The sequence below is a fragment of the Syngnathus acus genome, chromosome 15, assembly GCF_901709675.1.
Source record: "Syngnathus acus chromosome 15, fSynAcu1.2, whole genome shotgun sequence".
Classification (NCBI taxonomy): Eukaryota; Metazoa; Chordata; class Actinopteri; order Syngnathiformes; family Syngnathidae; genus Syngnathus; species Syngnathus acus.
This window is the reverse complement of record NC_051100.1, coordinates 920,871-945,879: the sequence shown is the minus strand read 5'-3', so window position 1 is coordinate 945,879 and position 25,009 is coordinate 920,871. Positions and strand designations below refer to the sequence as shown.

Here is a 25,009-nt window from a genome sequence, read left to right as displayed (position 1 = left end):
AAATAGATGCGTAAATTATTTTCCCAGAATCCTATGTATGTATCTATCAGTCAAGCCCTACTTAAGCCAAAGGAGATGAAAAAATAAAAATAAAAATCCCGGAGGTGGACGCAATAACATAACGGGACAAAAGAGCAAGAAAAACATCCAAATAAAATCTAATCAAAACCAAATTGGCAAAAACATAGATCATGAAAGTTTGACCTTCATTTGAAGTCCCAAAATGTATGACAGCAAAGTCATGTGACTTCTGGATCCCGTCAAGTTCAGAACCGTGCACATTCAAGCCCACTAAACTTGCTGGGAGGGACTTTGAAGGCAACAACTTGGTCCAAGGCTGCTGGCGGCAGCGGTTGCCAGCAGCTCTGACAAAACCTTTTCAATGATAATTAGAGGGACGTTTCGATGTGTCATTAAACTGTGCGTGCGCCAAAGTTTGTCTATACTTTTGGAGCGCGCTGTCCACAATACGCATGGCGCACCACAAGGGAACTTGAGAAGTTGTTGATGGCAAGAATGGAACGAAACGAGTCAAGACAAACATTGGGCAAGCTTGAAAAGTGCTGTTTGTGGAGATGACGGCGTGAGTGAGAGCTGCACCGCGGCTTCAGCCCATGGACTACAAGCTGGGAGGACACCACTTGACAGATGAGCGCGAGAAGGAGCATATTCCATCATGACGATTGTGACTTTACTGTGCGCCATGCTCGGGCTGTGGGGCTCCAGCGTGGCCAACAGAAACTGCCCGGACCTGATCGTGGACAGCTGTCAATGTTCGGCCGAAAGGTCCAAAGACCCGAGCAGGCAGCACGTCCGAGTCAAAGTGGTGTGTGATGATGTGGACCTGATGGAGACACTGCACCCGAGCTTTTTGCCCAACAGGACCTTCTCACTGTAAGTAAGGAGGTAAAATGATACATGCAAGAAATGATAGATAGATAGATATATCATTTTATTCATTTAATTGATTTCCAATTTTCAAATACATGCAGCAATTGTTTTTTTCTCTACATGCTAAGGTTGACAGAAACCCGACCATGAAATTGTCAGACACCCCCAAAACAGCAAACTCCGGTGGCCTTTGACTAAAGTATACCCTATTAACTGCATTATACTGCAAGTTATTAAAATGCGGATGTTACACTTTGATTGCAAGTGTGAGAACCCCTCCTGTGTGCTCTCCTGTTGATGAAATAGCACTTCATACACTTAGGGGGGTTGATAATGTTCCTTGCTTCTCTGCAGGTGCACTGACTGACTGCTCCACTAATTAACAGTTGTATTTCTGCCTTCAGTAAATATGAAATGTAAAGGCTATTGATACATAAATTACTGCCAAACATTTTGCACGGCGGGCTCAGCTGATTAATGCTTGCACTTTGCTTGCAGTCATTTAGTTTGGAGTTGTCTTTTGTGCAGCCAAGGGGACTTTAGTTCCTCTAAGTGGCCAATGGTTAAGGGCTGTGTTCTGGATTTAGCATTTGTCAATGTGATGCTTTTTGCAGCTTCTAGGTGCTGAGGGAATTGAAATCTTAAAGTAGAAATAAAGGAAGCAAATTATAAATTATGCTGCAATATATATACGTACATGTAGTGATTCGGAAGTACGTTTTAGCAGATTGACCTTTTTTTTCATAGCAAGAGATGTTTTAACAGCACACAAGTATGGGAAAATATGGAATTTGATTTCCTAAATTTGGAAAGGTATAGGAAATGGGAATATTAATATGGAAATGATATAATAATATAATATAAGAATCATAAATATTACAAACTGTATCATGATATTGTATATTATTGTTATGCTGAATTTTTAGTGTTGTGAAAATGTAATGTGCCAGAGGAAAAAAAACGGATTTTAGGAACCCAGTAATGGAGTAGCGTCACGATTCCGCCTTATTCCTTGGTAGGCTGCTCTGGCTGGCCAGGAAGCAGTTTTCCTGCGCTAGGAAATGTGACCTTTGTCAGGCTGAAGTGGCCTCCCCGCTCACTCTTTTGTTTAGATGTGCTGTGCAAATAAATACATATATCCAGGGAAGTGTGCACATACCAATGTCAACTGTAGACAGCACTACAAATCTCCCCAAATGTTTCCCCAAATGATCTCTTGTCATTTTCTCCTGCTCTTATAAGCAACGTGGACAATGAAGTGCTTGTCAAAGCATTTCCTCAGCGACCACTGAAACATATGGCATCCAAGCGTGGAAACCATTGCCTCTTTGGACATGTTTATACTTGCTTTTTCTTAGTTTCATATTGGTGAGGAGTGAGAGAGCCTTGCAGGATTGCAGTGCTTTGGAAATGCACCCACCAACTGTATGTGGAGTGTGTGGCAGCAAGGGATGCAAAAATCATCTCATTTCATGGAAATTGTTGAAGTACTTGAGGCAAAATAGAGTTTACTTGTGGTTGTACCAATTTTCACCAATTCAATTTTCCTAACTTTTTGGACTTGGTGCCAATTCCTCACTTTGGTGTCCAGTATGAGTCACCCGTCCCATAGCTTACTGAAAATAATTGCAGACCTTCTAAACAAAAAACCCATGTGGTTAGTGAGTGTAATGCACAGATGGTAAAGAAAGCCACCAAATGGCTAAGACCAAGAATTGGCTCAAGTTTTCGTTCATCACTTCTTGTGTGTGTAATGGGAGGGAACACAGCTTGTCCACAGGAGGAAGAACAACATATTTTGGAAGATTGGATGAGGAGTGGCTGACACTCACTCATTGGACGCAAAGCAAGTGTCTAATTAGAATGCTGAAGTTGTCTGGGAACATTTTATAATAGCCATGATTTCAAATCTGCTGTGTTCACTATCACAAAGTACAGTATGTGTAACCACACATCCAAATGAAATGAAATCGGCTTCACCATGAGGAAAAACAAATCACACTTTGTCAAACAAACATGGACACACATTTAAATGTGCCTGAATTTTGGTTGGTAAAAAAAAAAGCTCAAAAGGAATCGCTAGTCATCTCTATACATCTTGTAAAGGAAAGATGCTTACAAATGTTTTTGCTCCGTCTCCTCATGCAGCTTTGAGGAGAGTGCTTTTATTTTTGGCTGTTCTCTGAAGTAAAGCTAGAGAACCACCTGGGGAAACCTGTTTGTAAACCCTTTCACCATGTCATCTCTTATTGGCGAAGAGTCTCAAATTTGACCGTATTTCTCTGGAAGTCGCGTCTCATTTACTGATATTATGGTAATGACTAATGTCCTTGCATGAATTTGAACAATTCGTGTCAAGAATTCATCATTTTGTTTCCAACAACTTTGTTTATTCAATTGATTGTCTTTGCCTGACAGTTATTAAATTTGACTCGATTTTATGACAGAAAAATGTTCATTAGCATTCATTGTTTAAACCCGTTCGTATCCCCAGTGTAACGGTACTGCAGTAAAGACTCGGTGAACTGGTCCACTGCACTTTCAGAGCGAGTGAAAGTGATTTTCGTCTGGATTTGCGTATCTTCTTTGACGTAACCACACTAAGCTCTTCCAAAGCCTACTTCAGTACTGTTTGAGAGCAAGAAGAAATCTTTTGATCCTGATCTTTGGGTTTAGCATTAAGTCGTCTGCTGTGTGGGTTCTGGTCGTCAGTGCAGGGGCTGGATTTTCTTGAAGAACATAGCGCTTAGCTGACAACATTAGAAACAAGTGCAGTAAATCAGCTTCTGGATTAGAAAGGGTACATGTTATGGAAAATGGATTATTTAGATTCAGATTTCGGAATGAAACAACCAAGTACAGCCATACCTTGAATTACAAGCCGCGGCCCTTGCACGTTGATGGAATAGAGCTCGAACCAGTGAACCAAACTACCTGGGAAAATGCCAAGCCCAATTCGCTAGTAGCGCTGCTCGCCGCAGTCGTTCACATGCTGCGGAATTCACGAGCAGCTGTGTGCTTCTTGATGCTCCCGTAGTTGGCAGGACATGAGGCATGACAAGAATAAAGCAGCTGCCGTTGCCATGTCGTCCATTGTTGCTTAGGAAATGAAGAAAGTGGGACTTTTTCCCTTATTCATACGAGTGATGTCACACTTCATTTCTGGCTGGAGTGACACTCGCAACAAGCAAGTAAAACACCCGTGATCAAACTCGTGCAAGGCCACGCCACAGTTCATTTAAAAAAAAAAAATGCACAGATCAGCTTGATCAAGTGTCAAGTCAGTCAAGTAATGAATGAATAAAATGGAGGATGGTGCAAAGCCAGGCTAATCGGATCATCACATCACTGATCCGACAGAGAAGCAGTGTTGCATGAAAGGAAAAAAAAAAAACCTGCACGCACACAAGCAAATATGCCACCAGCAAAGATCAAACTTCTGCTGACTTTGCAAAAAACAAAACAAAATAAAACAGATGCATTACAAAATAAGATTCCAAGTTTCTGTGTTCCTCTCCGAGTAGGCCAATAAACAGACAATGACCTACGTATCTATCCACCAAGGAGGATCTGTAGCCAAAATGATGCGCCATAAGATTTTGTCCCTTGATACACTAATAAGTAGACTTGGCTGAGCACTATGGAGTGTAAAGTGCTTTAAAGCTCCATGCTTAGTGGCTGTGAATAATTTACATTCACGTGGCTCCTACTCTTCTTCCTTTGCATCTTTCTTTTGCTCCATTGTAAAGCATCTCGTTTGTACAATACGTTGGCTACACATTGAAATGATACTAATGATTGACACACAGAGAGAATAGAATTTTGGATGAACATAACATTGACATTTTTTGGAATATGCAGAGACTCCATCGCGAAGCGTCATCATTCATAATGAAAAGGTCACAAAAAGTACTGAAATAATAATGAGATGTTGAACCAATGTGATTTCTGGGCCACAAAGCTGATGTACAGTACTTGCAGAAAGACAGGACCAACTACAGATCTATTGTATCTTCTGCCATCTCATGTTAGGGGCGTATCATTTTTCATTTGTTCTTTGATTTAAAAAAATGATTTGCTATGCAAAACAGAAGTAGACACCATTTGAAGAATTGCTGTTTTGGGGATGCAGTTGAATCGAAACTATTATCTTGACTTTTTAATGTCGTATGTCACTTTGCATGATGTGCAATAAACACAAATCCGCTTGTTGAGAAACAATTCAAATGCTTTTTAGAATGAGGTTAATCAGTCAAAAAGGAGTCACCTTATTGGACGAAATTCCCCGTCGCCTCATTCTCTAGCACTTGAATAAACAACTTGGGAATTTCCGTTTTGATGGGTTGCATCCCTGGCAGATGGGCCTCACTTATCATGTCGAGGCTGGGAGATGAAGTACTTCTCCTAGGTAACCCTTGAAGCAATGTCACTTTCCCATCCAACTTCAGTGCTGCTTGATATAAAATATGCTGTTTTCATTGGCCGTGCCTTTTAACTCTATCTTTTAGAATAACACAACATTTGGCCGGTTGAGGGAAAGTGTCTGGAGCTGCTGGCGGATCCAAATGTTTGTAATAGTTAACATCGTGATCTCTCCTCTCGTTCCTCATGATTGGCCGTGTTGGATGGTGTCGGTTGCTATTTTGGTTTCTGCTCTTGTGTAATAATACAGCTGGGTGTCTCCGCTGCATGGCCGCCAGCCTCTTTTCTAGATTAACTACATTTCAGTCCGACCACACAGTGTGTCTCCCAGCTGTAGCCAGGACAAATTGGAAGCCTGAGCTCCTGTTAAACGGAGAACCGACATCGATTGAACTTGTCTCCCGTTTGGACGGCTTGACAGACATGAACGTGACTTTTTTTTTCCCATTATCACGCCGATAAATACCTTTATTTGACACAAGTTGTGAGTGCAAGTTGTCCAAATGACAGCTGGTAGTTCTTGTCGTTTCAAAATCTGGGTTGTTCTAGTGTTTGGAATGCATGCGTGGATCGATGAATGGAGGGTAACACAAAGTTCAATCGTAAAACACATGCAACACTTGCAACATTGAGTCAACACTTTTTGTTTCTGGTCAATTCAGCTCCTGCCGGAATACTCCATGAACTGCAATCCACAGGATCCTATAATCCTGAACCGCTCTCTTTTTCTTTGCAGTTTATCCGCACAGAACATAATTGACAATGTAAATAATGAGTTGGACGGATACCCACAAGTGGCTTTGTTTACGTAATGATCAATCATGTTATTCCATTCATTTCCTGGACATTAGGCAGATGCCTGTGTGTGCGCTACGTGCCCGAGTAGTGTGGCCGGCACGCACGCACACACATCCACAGCACCACGCTTGAGTTTGTTCAAACAGAGGATGCCTGTCCTGTCCTGTCCCTGTGAAGGATGTCCAAAGAGGGAGGTGTAGGTGTCCGGGGAATGGGAAGAATGAATCCTAGTGACAGAACAATCTATCTGATGATTTCACATTCGCAACATACATTTGTGACTCTCAAAAGGATTGCGGTGTTTTCTTTGAAATTTTGCAATTTCAGCTTTCAATTTCACAAAATGTATTTGGGGAGCCTGACCCTGTCAGCACCTTCTTACCATCTCTATTTTGCTTCATGCTGCTATTTATTGGTTTAAAACATCTGAAGTCAGAGAGCTTTGTGTGGAAAATAAAACGGAGTTGACAAGGCCCGAGTAGGATATTGATGTCTGGATCAACAAAAATGAAAACATATACGTAACTGTTGCTTTCTGATTTTGGGCTCCCTTCCACTTCATCCAGTGTGCTGTTTCCAAATGTATTCAGAAATGACACATTGCTCATTTCAAAATAAGATAAAAAAATAAAAAAAGATAACACCAAAAATAAAAGTTGAATCAACATTTTTGTTGTAATCGTTACATCACAACAATGCTTAACCAAGATCGCATCGTCCTTAAATATTCATCAATTACAAGTGATTTTTATAGCTCCTATCCGCCATAATAACTACTTGATTACATCTGCACAAATTATGACATCCAGTAACCCTCGCTATGCTCCAGTGAAAGTTCTAACATGTAAAGTTCTAATCAATTTGAAATTCAAATGTAATCAAAAATAACACACAAGACTAGCAGACAACAGCAAAGTAAATGAGTCGACTAAACCTCTTGGGGCGCACCAGCGATCGCAGCCTCCTAAGGAAATGTCGGATCATCTATCTCACATCTCATCTTGAATACAAATGCAATTTAAATCACATACATGTTCTCTTTGAAAAATAGATTTTCCAGTTGACCCAAAGGACAATGGTTTTTTTATTACAGTCTGATGAAAAGTCAGACTTTGAGGCAGGCCCACATGGAAATGCTATGTTGCACGGCGATATGATTTTGCTGACACAAGCTGGAATGGTGGCGGGTGCTTAAGCTGAGTGACTACTTTGTGTCTACAGTCCAGCTTTACTGGACAACTTAAGTGTCATCACTCAACCTCATTGGAATTGGGCTTTGTTAAAAATACTTTGTTTATTATTTCTGATCATTTGGATTATGTTTGATGCACAGCACTTTGGGGTTGTTGCTTAAGTGCTCCAGTTAATGAACACAGTGGAGTTGAGTTGAATTAACTGCAAGTGGGAGAATACATAGTAGTGGGGGGTGAACTGTCCGAGAAGTAAAGCAGCACTGCCGTGATGATTTAAGAGCTTGATCGCTTCATCAATATTTAGCAGATAGGAAATCCGGAAACACCATTCAATAGATGTTTAAAGTGACATTAATCTAGGCAGTGGAATAAGTATCCTATAACTCATCTGCAGACTGCACTGTATAGCGTCGAATCAAATTGTGTTAGTGTAAATGTGGCTGAATAGGAAACATGAAACCAACCCTGTCAAACTCAAAACATTCAGTTGAGTAATATAGGGACTTTTTTTCTTCTGCCAGAACAGCAAAATATGAAATTTTGTCTGCCAAAGACTATACTCTGCTCTATTGTATCACTTTAACAAAAAAACTGGAAAAGTACTTCCTTAACAAGTCTTAAACAAGAGAATAATTTCAACCATATTTGTAATTATCTTCTATAACTTATACGTGCTGTTTGGAATTTACTCACTGATGCTAATAGGAGTGATGCAACTGGCGTGTTACATCTAGCTAGCCTCATGGCAAAAGAACACGAGTATCACAAGTTACAGGAAATGTTGATGGACTTTTAGAGACAATATCTCCCCATAACTCATCACGACAAGTGACATTAAATAGCTTTCCTGTCTTACCTTACCATCATTTTTTATTCCAGTCAGCTGCACATAAAATGTTTTCAATTTAATAAAATTGCCAAAGTAATATCATTTAATTGAGGCGGACAAAATGTTATGCCCACAAACTCGAACCTTGGTACTTATGTCTTATTATAGTTGTCTTGCACTCGACATGCGTATTGCTAGCAGTTATGTACAGATGGTAATATATCATATCGATTAAAGGTGTAGCTTCAGGTACAGATACTGCTGCCAATTTCCAATTATCTTCATTTCAGCTGTTAAAAAGCTTTTGTGGTTCCTGTGTTCTTTTCAGTATGAAAAGCGTTAGAAACTATTAATAGGTACATAATCCAATTAAAAAAAACTGGTAAACATGCAGAACTCTTGCATCCAACCATCCATGTGTTCCATACGTATATTTACTCCCAGATTTTGTCTATATTTCCTGCCTTTGTACCATTTCAGGACTAAATAAAAATATTGGATTCTTGGTTCGGGTTTCTGCATGATTACCCATCATCGCGCGTCAAAAGCACAGACCTGTGATCTGCTCATACATGTCACTGTTTATGCTGACCTCATTTCTAATCATAGTTTGCCCTTGACCAGAAATCTGAGTAACAACAAGATCGCTGTGCTGAGGAACGGCTCCTTCTATGGCTTGGCAGCTTTGGAAAAACTGTAAGTACCTAAATCAAGCTCACTTTATTGTTTTGTCCTCCCCCGAGTGCCACTATAGCTGTCTGTCATTGTACTGAAGCTGTAGAAAGCCAAAAGGAAGACATCGTAAAAATTAGGAGTGCGACTTGCAGGAGGATTGCCAGTCATTTCCACCCTTTAGCCCCAGCGCTTAACCTCAATCGCTACAGTAAATGTCTTAAAATAGATCATATCGAGGTTTAATGTAGTGCAGAACGCGGGAGCTTGGACAGTGTGCAAACCTTGTCCGCAAATACGACGACGCTTTATGTAATGTCCCAGGAGACTTGCCTGATGATGAGATCTATGATGACTGTGCTCCTACTCATGCCTGACCCCTCAAGTCAGCCAATTGATTGCTTTCACCTTTGAGGAGCCCTCCAAGAACTGCCTCCCTCCCTCCCTCTCTATCTGGCTGGATGACATTTGGAGATGACGAGGAAGTAGGACAATGGATGTACTCTGCTCTTAATTCTGTCCTATTACAGATGTAGTATATACTTTGGTGTGGCCACTTACTTTGATTTGATCATCTGTGACAATGTTGTGCACTTGAGTAATATTTGTTTAAAAGATACCCTGCTCTGATAGCTTCTCGCACTCGCTGCCAAAAGTGGGGAAGTTAAACAGCCGCTCATTGGCAAGGTGGCCTATGTTTTCATTTTTCATCCCTCTATCTTATTGGATGATAGTGATGAATTCATCTTTCAGCCTTGCCACTCTCTCATCTGATCTCAGAAATTAAGCTGGGTCAGGCCTGGCTGACAGACCAACTGGTCCCAAGGGATAAGGGGAAAAAAAATGTGGATCCAAGTCACACCATAGAGAGCAGTAGACCATTATTTTCTTTTGCCGTTTGGAGCATTTGGGTACATTTGTCAATGCACTTGATGCCTGGCCAGGTACGCAAAAGTGACTGCCAACTGTTTCCTTGGTCTGGCACATTGGAGTCGGGTGCTTGGCTGGCTGCATGACGGGATCAAAAGAAATTGGCAATGGATCGACGGCTTTAATAGTGCATGTGTGATTGCACCATTCAACCTGCTACCGTGGGCTCATGTTGCTTGGGTTGTTCCTGGAAAGCAAACAGAGCTGGCGTGACAACCATGGGAAATTGTGATACTGATTCAATAGAAAGTCAACGCTGCGCTTTCAATTTCTATTCATTGAAAAAAGTCAAGTCTCTATAATAAAATTAAGAATAGAATGAAAAAAGGAAGAAGGGAAAGATGAAGAAAAAGAAGGTTTGTGTTGTGTTTAATGTAGAAAAATGAATGGGACAAAAAGAAAAAATCCAGCAATCATTTTGTTACATTTGGAATGTTTATGAAGTAGAAAGACGGTAGAAGTAAAAATGAAAGACAATGTGCTTCCTCACTGGCACTCGAACAATGAGTTTTGTGTGGTGGGAACCCATGATGAAATGGCAAAACTAACTGAGCAGTGAACAGTGACAAGCTTTGTTCACGCTTTGCTGCCGTGGGACCCACTGGCACTAACAGCATATTAGACACTGGGTGCTTGGGGGGGGGTGTCCTCAGCCCATTATCTAATACACAGAGAGCCTTTATTAATACTGACGATTATGCTTTTTAGGCTCCAAAATAATTGTGACTTGAGGTTTCATGTGAATGCTACCAAATACTCAACTGAACTCTGTCCATGGATATTCGGATCCTCTTTGAATTACTGGCCTACATATCAAAATACTTCGAATAATACTAAATGCTAAAAAAAAGTCTCCGAAGTTGGCGTCTGGCATTTGCAATTGTCCGCCCTGCAAACTCATTGCGAAGCACCAGATGAGGCATCTTCAAAAGTTTCGCTCTTGTTTCGTCTGAAGTAATGAATTGTATTCCGCCTCTGCTTCTCCTTGGGAAGTGATTGATGAGAGTATGGCCAGTCTGGAGTGTCCACATTATTCTGTCTGTTATGATTGTGCGACCGCTATGAGTCTCTAAGGTTATCCATATCAAGTCCTGAGTCAGAGGTTAAGTCTAGGAACAGAATAACAAAATGGCAATGACTAGGCTATTTGTGTGTGAATAAAAGATTGTACTTATTGATTATTTGTGGGTCTTGCTGTTTTTCTTTTGCTCTTCAGGATAGAAAAGCACGTTCTTGGGCTTTGTCAGTGACAGCAATTGTTACAGTAATGTGTAAAGGCAGCTTAAGCCGATTCTGTCCTTGATGAATGGAAAAAAAACAACACACTTAACATGCACGCAGAAAAACAATACGCAGGCCTACAAGGGAACACACCATGATTCGCCCACATTTGTTTTCCCTCTCTGTGCAGGCACATTGCCTTCCTGCTCTTGACTTTTTGCAGTTGGGCGTTGTTGTTTGTGTTAGCCCAGCTGTCTGTCAAGTGTGACATCAGAGGTTTTGAACTTGGCAAATTGATCTATGTTTTCAATCAAACCTAAGAATGAGGTTGGGTGGCTGTACACGGTTTTTTTCCATCAATTGATAAAATTTCCATCGAAAAAACTGCAAGATTTTTCAAAGCACATAAGCACTCAACTAATGCTTAGTGATGCTTTTTAATAACCCACCTGGTAGCTCTAGCTATGTGAGCGTAATGTATTTTTAAAAGGTTATTTTTACGGCAAGCGTGGTGGTGCGAGCACTCTCTAATTAAGGGAAGCGACCAGAGTAAATGTCTCTGAGCTGTGTTGGCGAAAAGTGCAGAATAAAAATCACAGTCCCTCAAATCTGTGCGAATTGACCCTGAAGTTGATGACCATTAACTTTGGCACCCATGCAGAGACTGTAGAACAGGTAATAAAACACACCTCACATGTGTGCTTACAGCTCCGATTAGTCAAGCCACATCCATTGTTTGACGATCGAACTGATTTCCAGCCCCAATTCAGCCCCTCTGGCATTTTCTTTGATATTCTAAAAATACATGTAAAACCCCCCAATCATCTTCAGATGACCACTAAAGGAGTCTTGCACTCCCTCGGAAATCAAGATGGGCCAGTTTTTACGCCCGAATGCACATGCGCTGTCCACGGAAATAGAGCCCGTTGTATTATGAAGAAACAAATGATCCACAAGCTCCACCCCCTCCCCCTTTGAGTCACCCTGATCTTAGTGTGATACAAACGAGTGCATTCCATTGTCTCATTTCATTAAGTGTGTGGGCAATCAAATATATCATACAGCGTCACTTTCCATTTGGATGAGTGCCCGCCCAAGTGCCTGCAGCGGGCTTCACTTTTATTTGCCTACTTGGGGTGGAACTTGACCTTTTGTAAATATTCTCATAACTACATCAATATTCACTGAGCCCACACAAGCTTAAGAAACGTGCATGCGTGTGATTGTGGTACTCGTATTGATCCAGAAAGGAATCGGTCACATTAGTTGTGTGTGTGTGTTTTTATATCCATACAGGTCAGTAAACAGAGAGAATTGACCTTTGCAATTCTAGTTAGTCAGTTGATATGAACCTGGAGTCATTATGTGCTAATTCAGCAAAGCAGCCCAGGGCTGGTAACACAGGTCAAGATGAAAGAAGGTGCTGCAGGCACAATGGATGACTTCTGGGCCCGCACCCTCCATTTGCTCTTTAGCTGGATGTTGCACATGATCAAAGACAATTTAGAATGGAGCAAAGATGAGAGGTACCCGTTCATGGACCTGACTGGACTAAGAGGCTATCATATGACCTATATACGTATGTCATGAGGCCAGCTCTGATGCATTTTCTTTAATGTAAGCGCCACTGTTCTGCGTTTGGATTGTTTTATTTTTTATATTGGGTGGTGGTGGTTGACGCAGAGTCCTTGAGTAAAACCACGATGTGTGTTCCCTCTCCCCGGGATGTGGTCAGGGTGTTACGGAAACAGGAAATGGTTAGTAATAGCAAGAGTGTACTTTTTTTTTTTTTATAGCTTGAAAACCAGAATAATATCTCTGATGGAATTCTGTATTTTTATACTTAGTCACTATACAGAATATTATTCTTTCCTTTTTTTCCCTTTTTTAACCTGTCCAATTTTTATATAATCTTAGCCTGTTCACATTCAGACTGGATTGGTCACAGAACACATGTTGAGTCACTGATTGGGAACTAAATCCACACGACCTGCACAAAAGGCAAACATTCAGTTTTAGCCACAAAAAAAATATGAAGAAGATGTATGGGCAAGGTTTGATATTCCTCAAAGTTTCTTTGAACATTTTATTCCTCATCTTTGGTGTTTTTTTTTTCGTATCCCAATAACCTGGACTATGATTTGTATGAAGTCCTATTTGCATGGAAAGCATGTGTTCACAGTCTCTGCTTTTGTACCGTTTGCCCTGACTCCTTCTTGTTTGTCCTCTTCAGGGATCTGAGGAATAATCTGATAAGCAGAGTAGAGCCCTGGGCCTTCCGTGGTCTGCTGATTCTGAGGAAACTGTAAGTATTATAGAGTCTCGTCACGGTCTTCTCCAGGAGCCGAGGGAAGAACTCATTTGGCCTTTGGCGATGACAAGAATATATATTGAGTCCTATGTCAAAATGAACTGCAGTTTCATGCAAGCAAATAATTTTCCTTGCATGAAAATGTGAAAAGATGTTATCCTTTAAGTTCCAGCCACAGGTTTTATACCGTATAGCCTGCAGGCTGCATTTGGCCTATCCGCAGTTCCTTGGACACGTTCAGCTCGGCGCATTACGAATCTTTTTCAATTTGAATGTTTTTAAGTCTGAGAGGAGCCAAAATGGGAATTACACAAATTGGCCAGTTCGATTGTGCATGATGGACTCTACCACTCATGTTTAGGAGCATACTATATGATATATATTTCCAAAATGATAAACACCCACCAACAAGATGATGCTGGCAAAGGTTTTCAAGAGTTGGTCATGCTGGTAGTGTTTCTTCCCAAGTGTCTGTTTTGCAAGTCTGTGTGAACATGGATCGGTTTGAAGTCGCTTCTTTGGAATATTTTGAAAAGACATACTACGCACACATTGGCTGCTTTTATTTTAGATGCCTAGCTAGGACAGATGTCGAAGTAATTAGTTAGAATGAAGATGCTGTGAAAGGATCATCTCTGCGATGGCACAAGAACATCGTGCATATTTCTAATGGTTATTTCATTCATAATATTGGTTATTGTGGTTGGTAGTTGGTTATTGTGTGTGTGCGTGTACGCACGCGTATACTTGTCTTTGTGTTTCTGAATTCAGGGAGACGCAAAGTGTTAATTTAAGTGTTCCCCAACTGGTGATTATGTGAATGCTCTGCTTATTTTCCCACAGCTGCTCCAGCAAAGCTGCTCTTTAATTACAGAGCATGAGGGCACACATCCATAGATGTGCAACCCCCCCCCCTCTGCATGTATACATATTTGAGGTCGATATGGGCAAGGATTATTATTATTATTATTATTATTAAAAAAACAGTGTTGCTCCTTTGCTTTGAAACTGGACTTAACATTTGGCACCTCCACAGGGATGGGCATAAAATCATTTTTCACTCTGAGAAATGTATTTTTAGACGACAGAAGCACAGTGCTCTGTTCCACACAAGGCCCGACTGCTTAAGCTGGCGTTTGAGGGAAAGAAGCAGAAAATGCATAGCGGAAGGGCACAAGGAAACGTTGATGCACTCACCACCTCCAACTTTTTTTAATACAACACGTACATACGTATTTTGCCAACGTGTTTTACGATGGCCTTCTTTTGTCATTCCAGGGACCTGTCCAACAACAGAATAGGTTGCCTCTCCCCTGAAATGTTTCTAGATCTGGGCAATCTTTTCAAATTGTAAGTTGTCTTTCTATTGGTAATAATGATGTTGAGATTGCATCGCTGTTATTATTATTCTTAAACTTGGCATTAAACTGTGTTCCTCGGGGGGGCTGGAGAGGAAGTGAGGAGGGAATGCTTCTCTGCTGAGGATCTAAGAAGATGGACAGATAGGTGGATATTGTAGAACTATTTCTCCGATGTGGCTGAAAAGTATGTTTTTCTGCTTGCAGGAATTTATCTGGGAATATCTTCTCCACGTTGACAGTTGGACTCTTCTCACACCTAGTGGCTCTAAGAGTACTGTAAGAAAATTTGATAAGAAATGAGATCTAAAAATCTGGGTCATTCACTTAATATTGACATAAGTTTATTAAGGATGAATGCAATCAGAATAATCAGTCAATAGATTGTATGGAATTTCTTGTTGAAGCGATTGAGGTGAAATAGTATGCACTGCTTGGCTGCAACCATAGTTGATTCAATCTCATCTAATTTAGTATGCAGTTTAAGTACCAACGTGAGACTATTCCTCTGGGCGGCATTATTCTGCTCGTTACAAACACAGCAGCCCACAATTTTTCAAGAGAAACACCCCCGCTCGATATATATTTTATTATAGTTCTTTTTTTCACAACATTTCAGATGACCTGCAAAAGAACTTTTTTCCACAGTCAATTACAATATGTAAAATGTTTTTTAGAAAATGAATGTCAGAATAAATTGTAGTTATTTGTAGAGCCAAGAGGCCATTTTGATGCTGCTTAAGAATGCGGACCACAAATGGAACTCGGCATTAACAATTGATGCACGCTTATAAGGAAGAGTGTAATATGAAATATTATTTTTGACTTACAGGTTTGTAACTGCATTTTGCTGTTTTCACCAGACACTTCAGGACAGATACTTTATTCTGTGACTGTCAGCTGAAATGGCTTCTCTTGTGGGCCCGAAGCAACTCAGTGAGGATTGGCAATGACACGGCATGCGTGTTTCCCACCCACCTCCACGGCCTGGGGTTTCGCAATCTCCGAGGACAGCAGCTCACATGTGGTAAGCGCCTCCGTTCTGATTGTCCGCTACGCTAACAAACTGCTTTTCCATTAGAAAGTAATGGAAATTCCAGAGTCAAATTGTCATCGTCATGAGACGGTTAACTGTACAGGCGGTGCTAAAAGGGTCATTTGCATCATGAAAATAATTTAGCCTACATCATTAAACTTAACTAGCATCCTAAAACAATCAAGCCCTCTTTGCGACGCAATAATAAGTGCGAGGTGGGAGAAAGAAATCCACAATTACCAAAGCATAAAGCCCAACATTTGGTAACGTTGCCTGGCCTTCACCAACTCTTGAGCCTGACAATCTTCACCCGCTGCTCCTTCTGCTCGTGCCATCTGCTCGGTTAACTCCTGGCTCAATGGCACATCATCTCTCACTTGCATGGCTGGACCCAGCAGAGAAAGGGGGTCACTCAACTTTCATCTATTTTCTTTTTCTTAGCTCACGGTATTGTTCGGGCCGGTACTTCCGTTGAGCGACATGGTTGTCCGTGCAATGATGCATTTTTCCAATGGCGTCAGACTTGGGCATAATGTTGAAACTTCAGTGTCCCGAAAAACTGTACACTAAGAAAGGAAGGAGGTTGGCTGGGAACTCAGAACCACGGATAAAAGAGCAAGAATGGACTCCAGTGAGAAACTGCTGAATAAATGCCTTGGGCAGCATAAAGCCCTTGACAATCAGGAGAATGAAGAGTAACCATGCCCAAATCCGTATGTTGTGTACTGCCAACAGTATGAAGCTGATAGTGAGAAACCCCACTAATGGCCGCTTTTGTGATCTTAAGATGGTTTTATTTCAGCTACACGTTAGACAAGCAAAATTGTTGAAGTGGTATCTGAAAAAGTTGTTTCACTCTGTTGCTTCACACACAAGGCTGGCAGCCGAGCAGTTGATGGTAATATTCCCATATCTATCCCACAGGTCTCCTGTGTTATGAGCCAAGTCTCGCTCTGTAGAAGCGTGGCCTTATGGGATAAGTTGTACTTTTTATCAGTGGAATGTGAGAGCTGAGGAAATGGTGTGTTACTAACCACCGCCAATGTCAAATTCTAAAGTGCATGGAGAGGGTTGAGTGGGGGCGGGACTGGGGCAACAACAAAGCAAACACTTTTACCCTCTATCAATCATTGCCACAATATAGTAGAACCTCAACGATTAAAAGCCCTCCAGATAGTACGTTTGAATCAATCAATGTACAAATGGACATCATGAAAAATATGACTGTAGCAATTTTCCCCAGGGTTTCACGTAGGCACTTCTGACCTTTGTTTAAATCTCATCATTTGATTTCCTGTGTGAAGTTTACACATTTTCCCCATGCTTGCCTAGATTCTCTCTGGGTACTTCAGCCTGAAGAGGATATGCAGATATGATAGATGTGGATGGATGTATCATGTAGACAGCTAAACATGAATTTGACATCTTTTCAGCATGCACATTCAAGTTCTCTGCCAAAGTGTGGTAAAATAGCGACCAGTTTATTACTGCAGACTTTTAATTGCTAAATGTAGTCTAAACAATATCATCAGTCATGCTCCAGAGGGAACTCTTTAGCTGTATAATAACAACGTTTGCTTGTCAGAGTGAATGATTCTTCCATAGACAAAAGGCACACTGATATGCTTTTATGCTCCCACAAACAGCACTATGTCCGATTTTGTTGTCTCTCCTTGACACAACCTCACTTGCAATAAACCAATCATTGTGTTTTGCTTCGGCAGCGTCCGACGCAAAAATACACAGCTTCAAAAGTAGCAGCATTTGGCCAACTCCAAATTGTCGGTTGTGCAGTCTGTTACTAGCACTAACCCTAACCACTATTACACAAAGTCCAAGATACTGTATGGACAATGGAACGTTGCAACAGAGGGCGGTAAAATAATTGTACAGAAATATCATCACCAAGGATGCCCCATTATGTGTTACATAAAGTGTCAGTCGAGTTTGAGGGTGAGAGCCAGAGGAACGGAGGGAGAGAGAGAGAAGAGTTTGATTTGATGCTGAACAATATACAGAACTTGAGAGCCTTGACCTCACAAATATTTGTTCTCAGAAATTCCCTCACACTTGGTATATAAACAGACGTCCCCAAATCATACTATTATTCTATAATAGTGAAATCGTTTTGCTAAATACTGCTGCAAATATTTAGGAATGCTTCTGAAAGTCTCTTTTAAACAAGTGTTTTGCAGTATAGACGACTTTTATGAAGCAGACGTCAAATGGCCGATCAACGGATGGCATAGCAGCAAGGGCCAAAAAGCATTGCATACAAGTGCAGGCAATGACTGTGTTGCTCTTTGGAGCGTGTCCAAGGAAATGTCTAGCCTCGTATTGAACACCCTCTGAAATAATTCCCAAGGTGGTACAATTTGCTGGCAGAGCTTGAGGCTAATCCTGGTTCATAAATAAAACGGACAGTCAATGGTCGGAGGACACAAAAATATCACAATCTATGCTGCACTTGCATTTTTTGTTAAATCAAACTCATCTTAATATCTAATCCTTATCAAAAAAAGGGAGTATGCTTGCAAAATACTAGAACGAATCCAAAGTCAATTGGTATTGATGACGGCCTTCCATTGTTATGTAGTACGTACATGCTTGGAGTCAAGGAGAGTCTAGAGGAGTGCTCAAGGCTGTTCTCTTTTATCAGCTGCTCTTCTTCTCTTGCAGCAACATCATGTGAGAATGACAGGGGATGAGGATGACCTTGACGGAATGCTATTTTGTGGCCACGGTGCCTTGATTTTTGCATGCTATGAGGCAAGGATGGATTAGAATAATGCTTTTAATGCTGCATTTGTCAAAATTCTGTCCACAGACATATCCTCCACAGCAAGTCTTCATTTCCATTTCATCACAAGGATGCCCAACTTAAGCTCATGCACTACATGAACGCATTAGCGATGGGGGAAGAGATGTGTGATATGCTTCCATTGCTATTTTCTCCTCTCTTCATTTCCTAGATGGAGCTCTGGAGGTACCCCTCTTTCATTTGATCCCTTCCCAGAGGCAGCTGGTTTTCCAGGGAGACCGTCTGCCTCTTCAGTGCACTGTTACTTACTTGGACGCTTCGGTTGAGCTGCAGTGGCATCACAATGGCCACACTGTCACCACGCAAGAGGACCGAGGCGTTTACGTGGAAGAAACCTTGCTTCATGACTGTTGTCTGCTTACCAGGTACAACCAACAGCACAGATAGTGGAGTGTAGCGTAGTGACGAGAGAAAATGTAAACGGATGACATTTGAAAAGTTTGCTTGGAAATCAGGACTCATCGCTGTAGCAGCCATTGAGTCTGCTCAGTAGTTTCATGAGGTGCATTTCCGAGGCGAAATGAAGCACAACGAATTGCGGACATGATGTCATTTGAAAAAAGAAAATAGAGCCTTAAATGTTCCATAACAATGCAACGGACACTCTACATTTATTCATTACGTCTGTGAAAGTGGTGTACACTGCAAAGACATGAATCATGACGTGTTAACAGCTCTCTATGATGAGGTGACGTTCACGAGTCGTCTATGTTCCTCTCGGCCTGTTACTGCAGTATATAAGTAGCGAGGCGTAATGACTTGATGAGCCACAAAGCTCATTTAATATACCCATTTTGAATGAAAAACACAATCCAGTACACATAGTAAAACTGATTTGCAGCTCACAGATAATGTATGTAAAGAACACACACACACACACCTAGCGTCCTCCTATATCTCTCAATCATCTAAAGTAGCTGGGATTTAACTTTAGTTATTGGTGCCTTGGATAAGGATCTGAAAGCGCAGGAAAGAATTGACTTGGCAGTGGGCCAACGTCCCCGAGCAATCTGCAGCCAATCCCGAGAGAGCTTGGCCTTGCAACCCACCCGTAGCTCTTGCTGATCACAGATGCTGAAACATAATTGTTGCTACAAAGTTAAGTCGAAAATTGACACGTGTTTTTCGGATAATCCTGTCGCTTACAAGCAATTGTATTCATTTCCTCCTCTAAAGTAAATATTGATGAGACTTACACGAGTGTTGATATGCATTGAAATTACTTTTATGTTTTGTATAATTTCCCTCCCAAATTTGTTTTCCTGTACTAGCGCAATATTCACAGTTTGGTCCTGTGATTACAAATCTTGCAGTGATGTAAAATTTCAAATTCACAACTTGTACTGGCCCGGAGTGGCGGGAAAAGCAGGACATCACAAATCATGCATCCTTTGATATTGCTTCTATTTTATTTCCAATCCTGTCAACACAGACAGAGGATTGAGAAAGTTGCTGTGCCAGACATGCTCCCAACTTGTCACCAGCTGCCTCAATGTTATGACAAATAAGGTGGAACCACCCACACGGTGGACGCTTGCCAGCTAAAGCTTTTCATCCGTCCCACAGCGCAGGTAACATTCCTTTGGCTTCTTTCCTGAAAAGGAAGGAGACAAGGGAAGGTAACAAACCAGGCAGGGAATCACAAGGCGTTCAGTCATCCCAGCTGATGAACAGTTAAAAAAGAAAAAAAAATTGTAATAACTTTGTCTAGCACTGTATGCGTGCTTCAACAAAGCCAAATTTGTAGGCAGGCAATTTCGTTATGGTAGATACTACATCGGACTTGGTGAATTCTTTATTATTCTCCAAGGTCCTCCTAAGAATGACCTGTTTTTGGCCTGTATTTCGATACAAATGATGCAGTTTGTTCCCCCAAGTGAAGCCCATGTTCTTCTTGGAACCTGAAATGTTTCCCATCTGCAAATTCTCTAGCAGGAGCAAAAGACATTTCCATGTGTTTTGAGTGTCTTACAGGACCAACACAAATATCAGCCTCACCTTTGCTTAGTGTTGCACCTGAGGATGTTGTGTGGTGTTAGTTCCAGATCGGACTTCCTTTCTTCATTAAGTCAACAAGTAAACACTTGAATCTCCGTGGACTTGTTCTTTAACACATGGTCATTTTGCACGCTTGTTCAACCACGGTGAACAATTGATGAGTCCCAGCGGCCCCTGTTGATGTTTGTCACCTTGGATCAATGTCCTCTGAGTCATTAAACTTCGCATGCTTGCATGTCCCATCAGAGGGGAAAGACTGAGTACACAAGATTTAGTACGTGGCTTAAGGCCTGTGTCTGGATTTGTCACACTGGCTGCAGCAAAGTCTGAGTGAAGTGACCTCTTTGAAGGTGAACTCGACACGTTTCAGGCTATTCCATTCAACTCGTGCCGCTTTGGGCGAAGCGGCCACACGAGACGTCAAAGCATCGTGTCGTCTTTTGGCGATTAAGGCTAAAGTGTGATGTTTTTGTTTCGTCATTGTTTGGGTGTCTTTGGTTCCGCCTTCAGGTCCTTCCTTGCGCTGCGCCACGCCACGTCATTACAGTGCATTATTTGCCGCTGCAGTCGTGTTAAGATGATTTGTTTGCATTTCTCGCAGTGAGCGTAACAGCCCTAGACCCCCTGAGGCCCCGATGGTTCGGCTAGACTCCTGCTGAGTAATGGTGCTAGGCCAAATTCGCAGTATTAACTGTACTAGCAGTAGCAGTGGGACCATCCTGTGAGTCATGTTTCATTAATCAAACATTTTACAGCCCCGTGGCAAGCAAGCTGCAGCAGACACTTTGGATGTATCCCTTTTAATCCCTTCCATTTTTAATCAGCGTAATCTTGTACAAAATGAGCAAGAAAATGGTTGGGAAATATTACTGCAAAAAAATAGGATGCCTTTGCCAGCGTTGGGGGGTAACGTGTTACTTTTGTAATGTTCATTTTGCCTTGTAAAAATATATTGTGTTTAGGGTCTAATGAAGTATTATGACACGTTACTCGTTGTATTACTGAGTATAGTAATCTGCCACTGAACTCTCATTCTCGGTCTCCACTCAAAAAGTCCTCTGTTTAGTTATCAAAGTTATTGCAATGATTTGGGGTCACATTTTATGTAGTACCTTTGCAAAGTCTCTTTAAGCTTCCCTGAAAATGGGGCCAACTTTGAAACATTTATTGCACGGAAGGACTAATTGAAAGTTTATCTCAGTTTGTTAAACATCAGCCGGCAAGCACAAATGTTCCTTATGAGTCCGCTGGGTCTTCTTTCCACATAATGATGCGGTGCTACTTTGTATGTAGGTCAGCGGTTGATAAATGTACCTTTTCACAAATGACTGATTTCTTCATAATGTGTGTGACTGACCTTTTTCTCGTAATGTAGGAAAATCATAATGTGAAAAGCCGAGCTGTATGGTGTCCACAGCTGAATGGATACATATTTATATCTTTTTTTAAATCCTTGTAAATCTGAATTTCCCACACATTATGATCATTAAATCCTTCAAATAATCCATAGCCACCCAAAAATCATGTCGTCATCACTCAAATTCGGTTAACCCTAAAATCCTTTGTAAATCTCATTGAAGCGCTACCTCCTCACTTCTAATCCGCCCTTATGTGACTTCTACAAAGTAGATGAACATATCTAATCTTCCTAAAATTCAAGTCACATGACCCTGTTTTTATTTCTCCACCAGTGAGGTCATCCTCGCTAACATGGACGTGGGCCTCGCTGGTACTTGGGAGTGTTTAGTGACGAGTTCCCGTGGCAACAGTTCTCGGCAGATGGAGTTGGTCGTCCTTGAGATGTCTGCGCCGTACTGCCCTTCCGACCGAGTCACTAACAACAAGGGAGAGTTTAGGTGAGTCACCTCTAGACTCTTCTGTCTACATCATAACCGTTTTGATTAGGATGGTTCCTCGCACCAAGAATTTCAAAAAGAATGGAATAAAAAAAAAAAGAAATACAAATAAATAAAAAATAGGATTAAGGGCCACAGGTTTCAAGGTCAGCCACGTTTCCATCAAGCTATATATGGAGTTCTTGGATTTTAAGAGTTTTGGTGTGTAGCATTATTTTCTTTTATGCCCATAGCTGGAGTCAAATTGTGACCCTTCGGTTCCAAACCATGAGTCCTCACAGATGAGTCTCGGCAACCCTTATTTCCAGGCAGGGTCTCTGAGATATTTGTACAAAGTGTTTTTCAATTCCAGAATGCTTTGGAATACTCGGAAGAACATTTTTTTTGCTTCAATGAGTTCCATGGCCTTTGCTGCTTTTAGATTTTTGCCTTCAATAACTGAAAGGTGTGCTCTATTGGCTTGAAGTTAGATCACTGACATGGTCAGTGCAAAAAAAATCACTTTCTTTACCTTCAAAAAGTGCTGTGGCAATTGAATATTAGCAGAACATTTCACCAAGTCTACCTCAAAATTCATCTTGTTAAGGTATCATATTCTTAGACAAGTCAAACATGATTTCATCTGACCTCACCACATTTGAAACTTCATCCATCCATGATCTGACTCCCACGAGGGACGCGGGCGTACTGGAGCCTATCCCAGCTTTACAGCTATTTTCTGGATTTCACGCTAATTAAATGCAAACTAACCCTACATCTGACCTGGTGGGTCGCAGGTGGGCAGTAGACATTTCCTGAGGTTTATCAACGATTTCCTAATAAGGGGCTCTAAAAGTATTGTGTGTGTGTGTGAATATGATACACAAAGGTTCATTTTAAACAGTATGCTTTCCTAATTGTTTTTCGCTCTTGATGAATTGGGTCATGGCTGAGCCACAATCGGAAAATGCAGGTTGGACAACAGTGCCAACCAATATAGAGCATACTAAATGAGCAATGTGCTATTTTCACTCTCATATTGATACAAAGATGAAGTCCCACACGTATAACAATCTCTTGTGTGTGACCTTTACTTCACTGCTATGAATCTGGGAGGATTTGTTCCTTTTGCTCTTTTCCCACGGGGAAAAAAAAAAGACACACCACGATTCTATTACCAGTAAAGCCCACCACGTCCTTGCTTATCACGTGAGTGAGTGTAGCTGTCATCCTCGCCCTCCTCCGCTGCATAAGCATACACATTCAGCCTCTGTTGGCGGACTGGCTTAATGAGCTGGAAAACGAGCCCCCTTTTTTTTTTTACTTTGGGACCATTTGAATTCCATTTATTACCAGGTAGCGGGAGCCAGAGCAGAGGCATGCTTGGGCAACCTGAGAGCAGTTGACTAGTTGCAGGATGGTCCTTACGCCTGCCACTCAACAATGAATGAAGCTGTGCACTTCCCGACATGTTTTGATTCTGTCCCAGGAGATGAACTTTCAGTGCTGGCGCCAGGCAGAAGGAAGCCATGTGCTCAGATTCCCTGCACAATTGTTGAGTGAGGTTGTTGCCAGATAGGGACAGCTCCCTGTCCACCATAGGTACCGGGAAACTCCATGTCTTCACGTTGAATCAAAGCATGCAGTACTTTCTGTAGATGCTGTGGAGATGGAGTGGGTTCAATTTCACTTTCAGTGTGGTGTAGTGGTTCACTCACCTAACTTGCATTAATTTCCACTCAGTGTGAATTTGAGTGTCTGTGCTTTATAATTGAGTGGGGAGCAGTGTGATGCATTTCTTTCAGGCAGTATCCAGACCCCATTTACCCTGAACCGGATAATCCATATAGAACACGGTTGGATCAACTTTCTATTGGGAGGAACCAAAAGTCCTCTGTTGTCTTTTTAAATAAATAATAGTATGCAGATGATGTAAATTGCTAAGAACAAGGATATGATGTATCATCGGGTGCATTAAGTTGTGTTGTTTTTCATTTTTGTGCAGTCAAGACGCAGAGCTCTTTTGGATAATATCATGATATTGTACTTGCAGATGGCCAAAGACTCTAGCGGGCATCTTGGCTTTTTTACCTTGCGCTCCTGCCACTTTTGGTTCTGCGCCTCACCCTTCGGGCAACGCTCCGGTGCCCTCCAGCCATAAGTACAAGAAGGCATGGCGGCGCTGTGACCGGACTGGACGGTGGGATGAAGAGGATTACACTCAGTGCCCTTATGCCAGTGAACTCACACGTGTGCTACATGAGCTCACCCAGGTATCGATAAAAAGCGGCACGCACCATCACTAATAGTTTTAAAAAAAAAAAAAAGAAAAAATGTTTTTCAAAATATGCTCCATCCTCCGACAGATTACCGTCAACACTAGCAATGCTCAGCCTTTGGGCCAGCAATTAGTGGCCTTCACCAGCAGGGCAGCTCACTTCACTGATGTCATGGATGTCATCTTTGTTACACACCTAGTTGAGAGACTGACCAGACTGGTAAAGAAACGCAACGAAGTAAGTGGGAACAGAAATAAACCACGATTGGTGCGCGTGAACAAAATAGTTGGTGTCCTGCCAAGTTTCTTCTGCAAAATGTGTGTTTCAGCACTTTCTGAAGATGTTAAATACTTCTCTGATTGGTGATATGTGGATGTCTCGGGACGGCACCATTTTTGGGAGATTTTTAAGTCCA

General features: G+C 41.6%; 1 protein-coding gene across 1 annotated transcript in view; it reads left to right on the top strand.

The window, feature by feature from the left end:
* Nucleotides 1-312: 312 nt before the first annotated feature.
* LOC119135024 (adhesion G protein-coupled receptor A3) overlaps nt 313-25,009 on the top strand; it is a 63,742-nt gene continuing 39,045 nt past the window's right edge. Inside the window, 10 exon segments of the mRNA XM_037272329.1 lie at nt 313-894; nt 8,758-8,829; nt 13,190-13,261; nt 14,546-14,617; nt 14,833-14,904; nt 15,489-15,652; nt 18,634-18,847; nt 22,172-22,336; nt 24,369-24,588; nt 24,682-24,831. Of these exon segments, the coding sequence (XP_037128224.1) occupies nt 677-894; nt 8,758-8,829; nt 13,190-13,261; nt 14,546-14,617; nt 14,833-14,904; nt 15,489-15,652; nt 18,634-18,847; nt 22,172-22,336; nt 24,369-24,588; nt 24,682-24,831 (1,419 nt within the window). The 5' untranslated portion in view covers nt 313-676.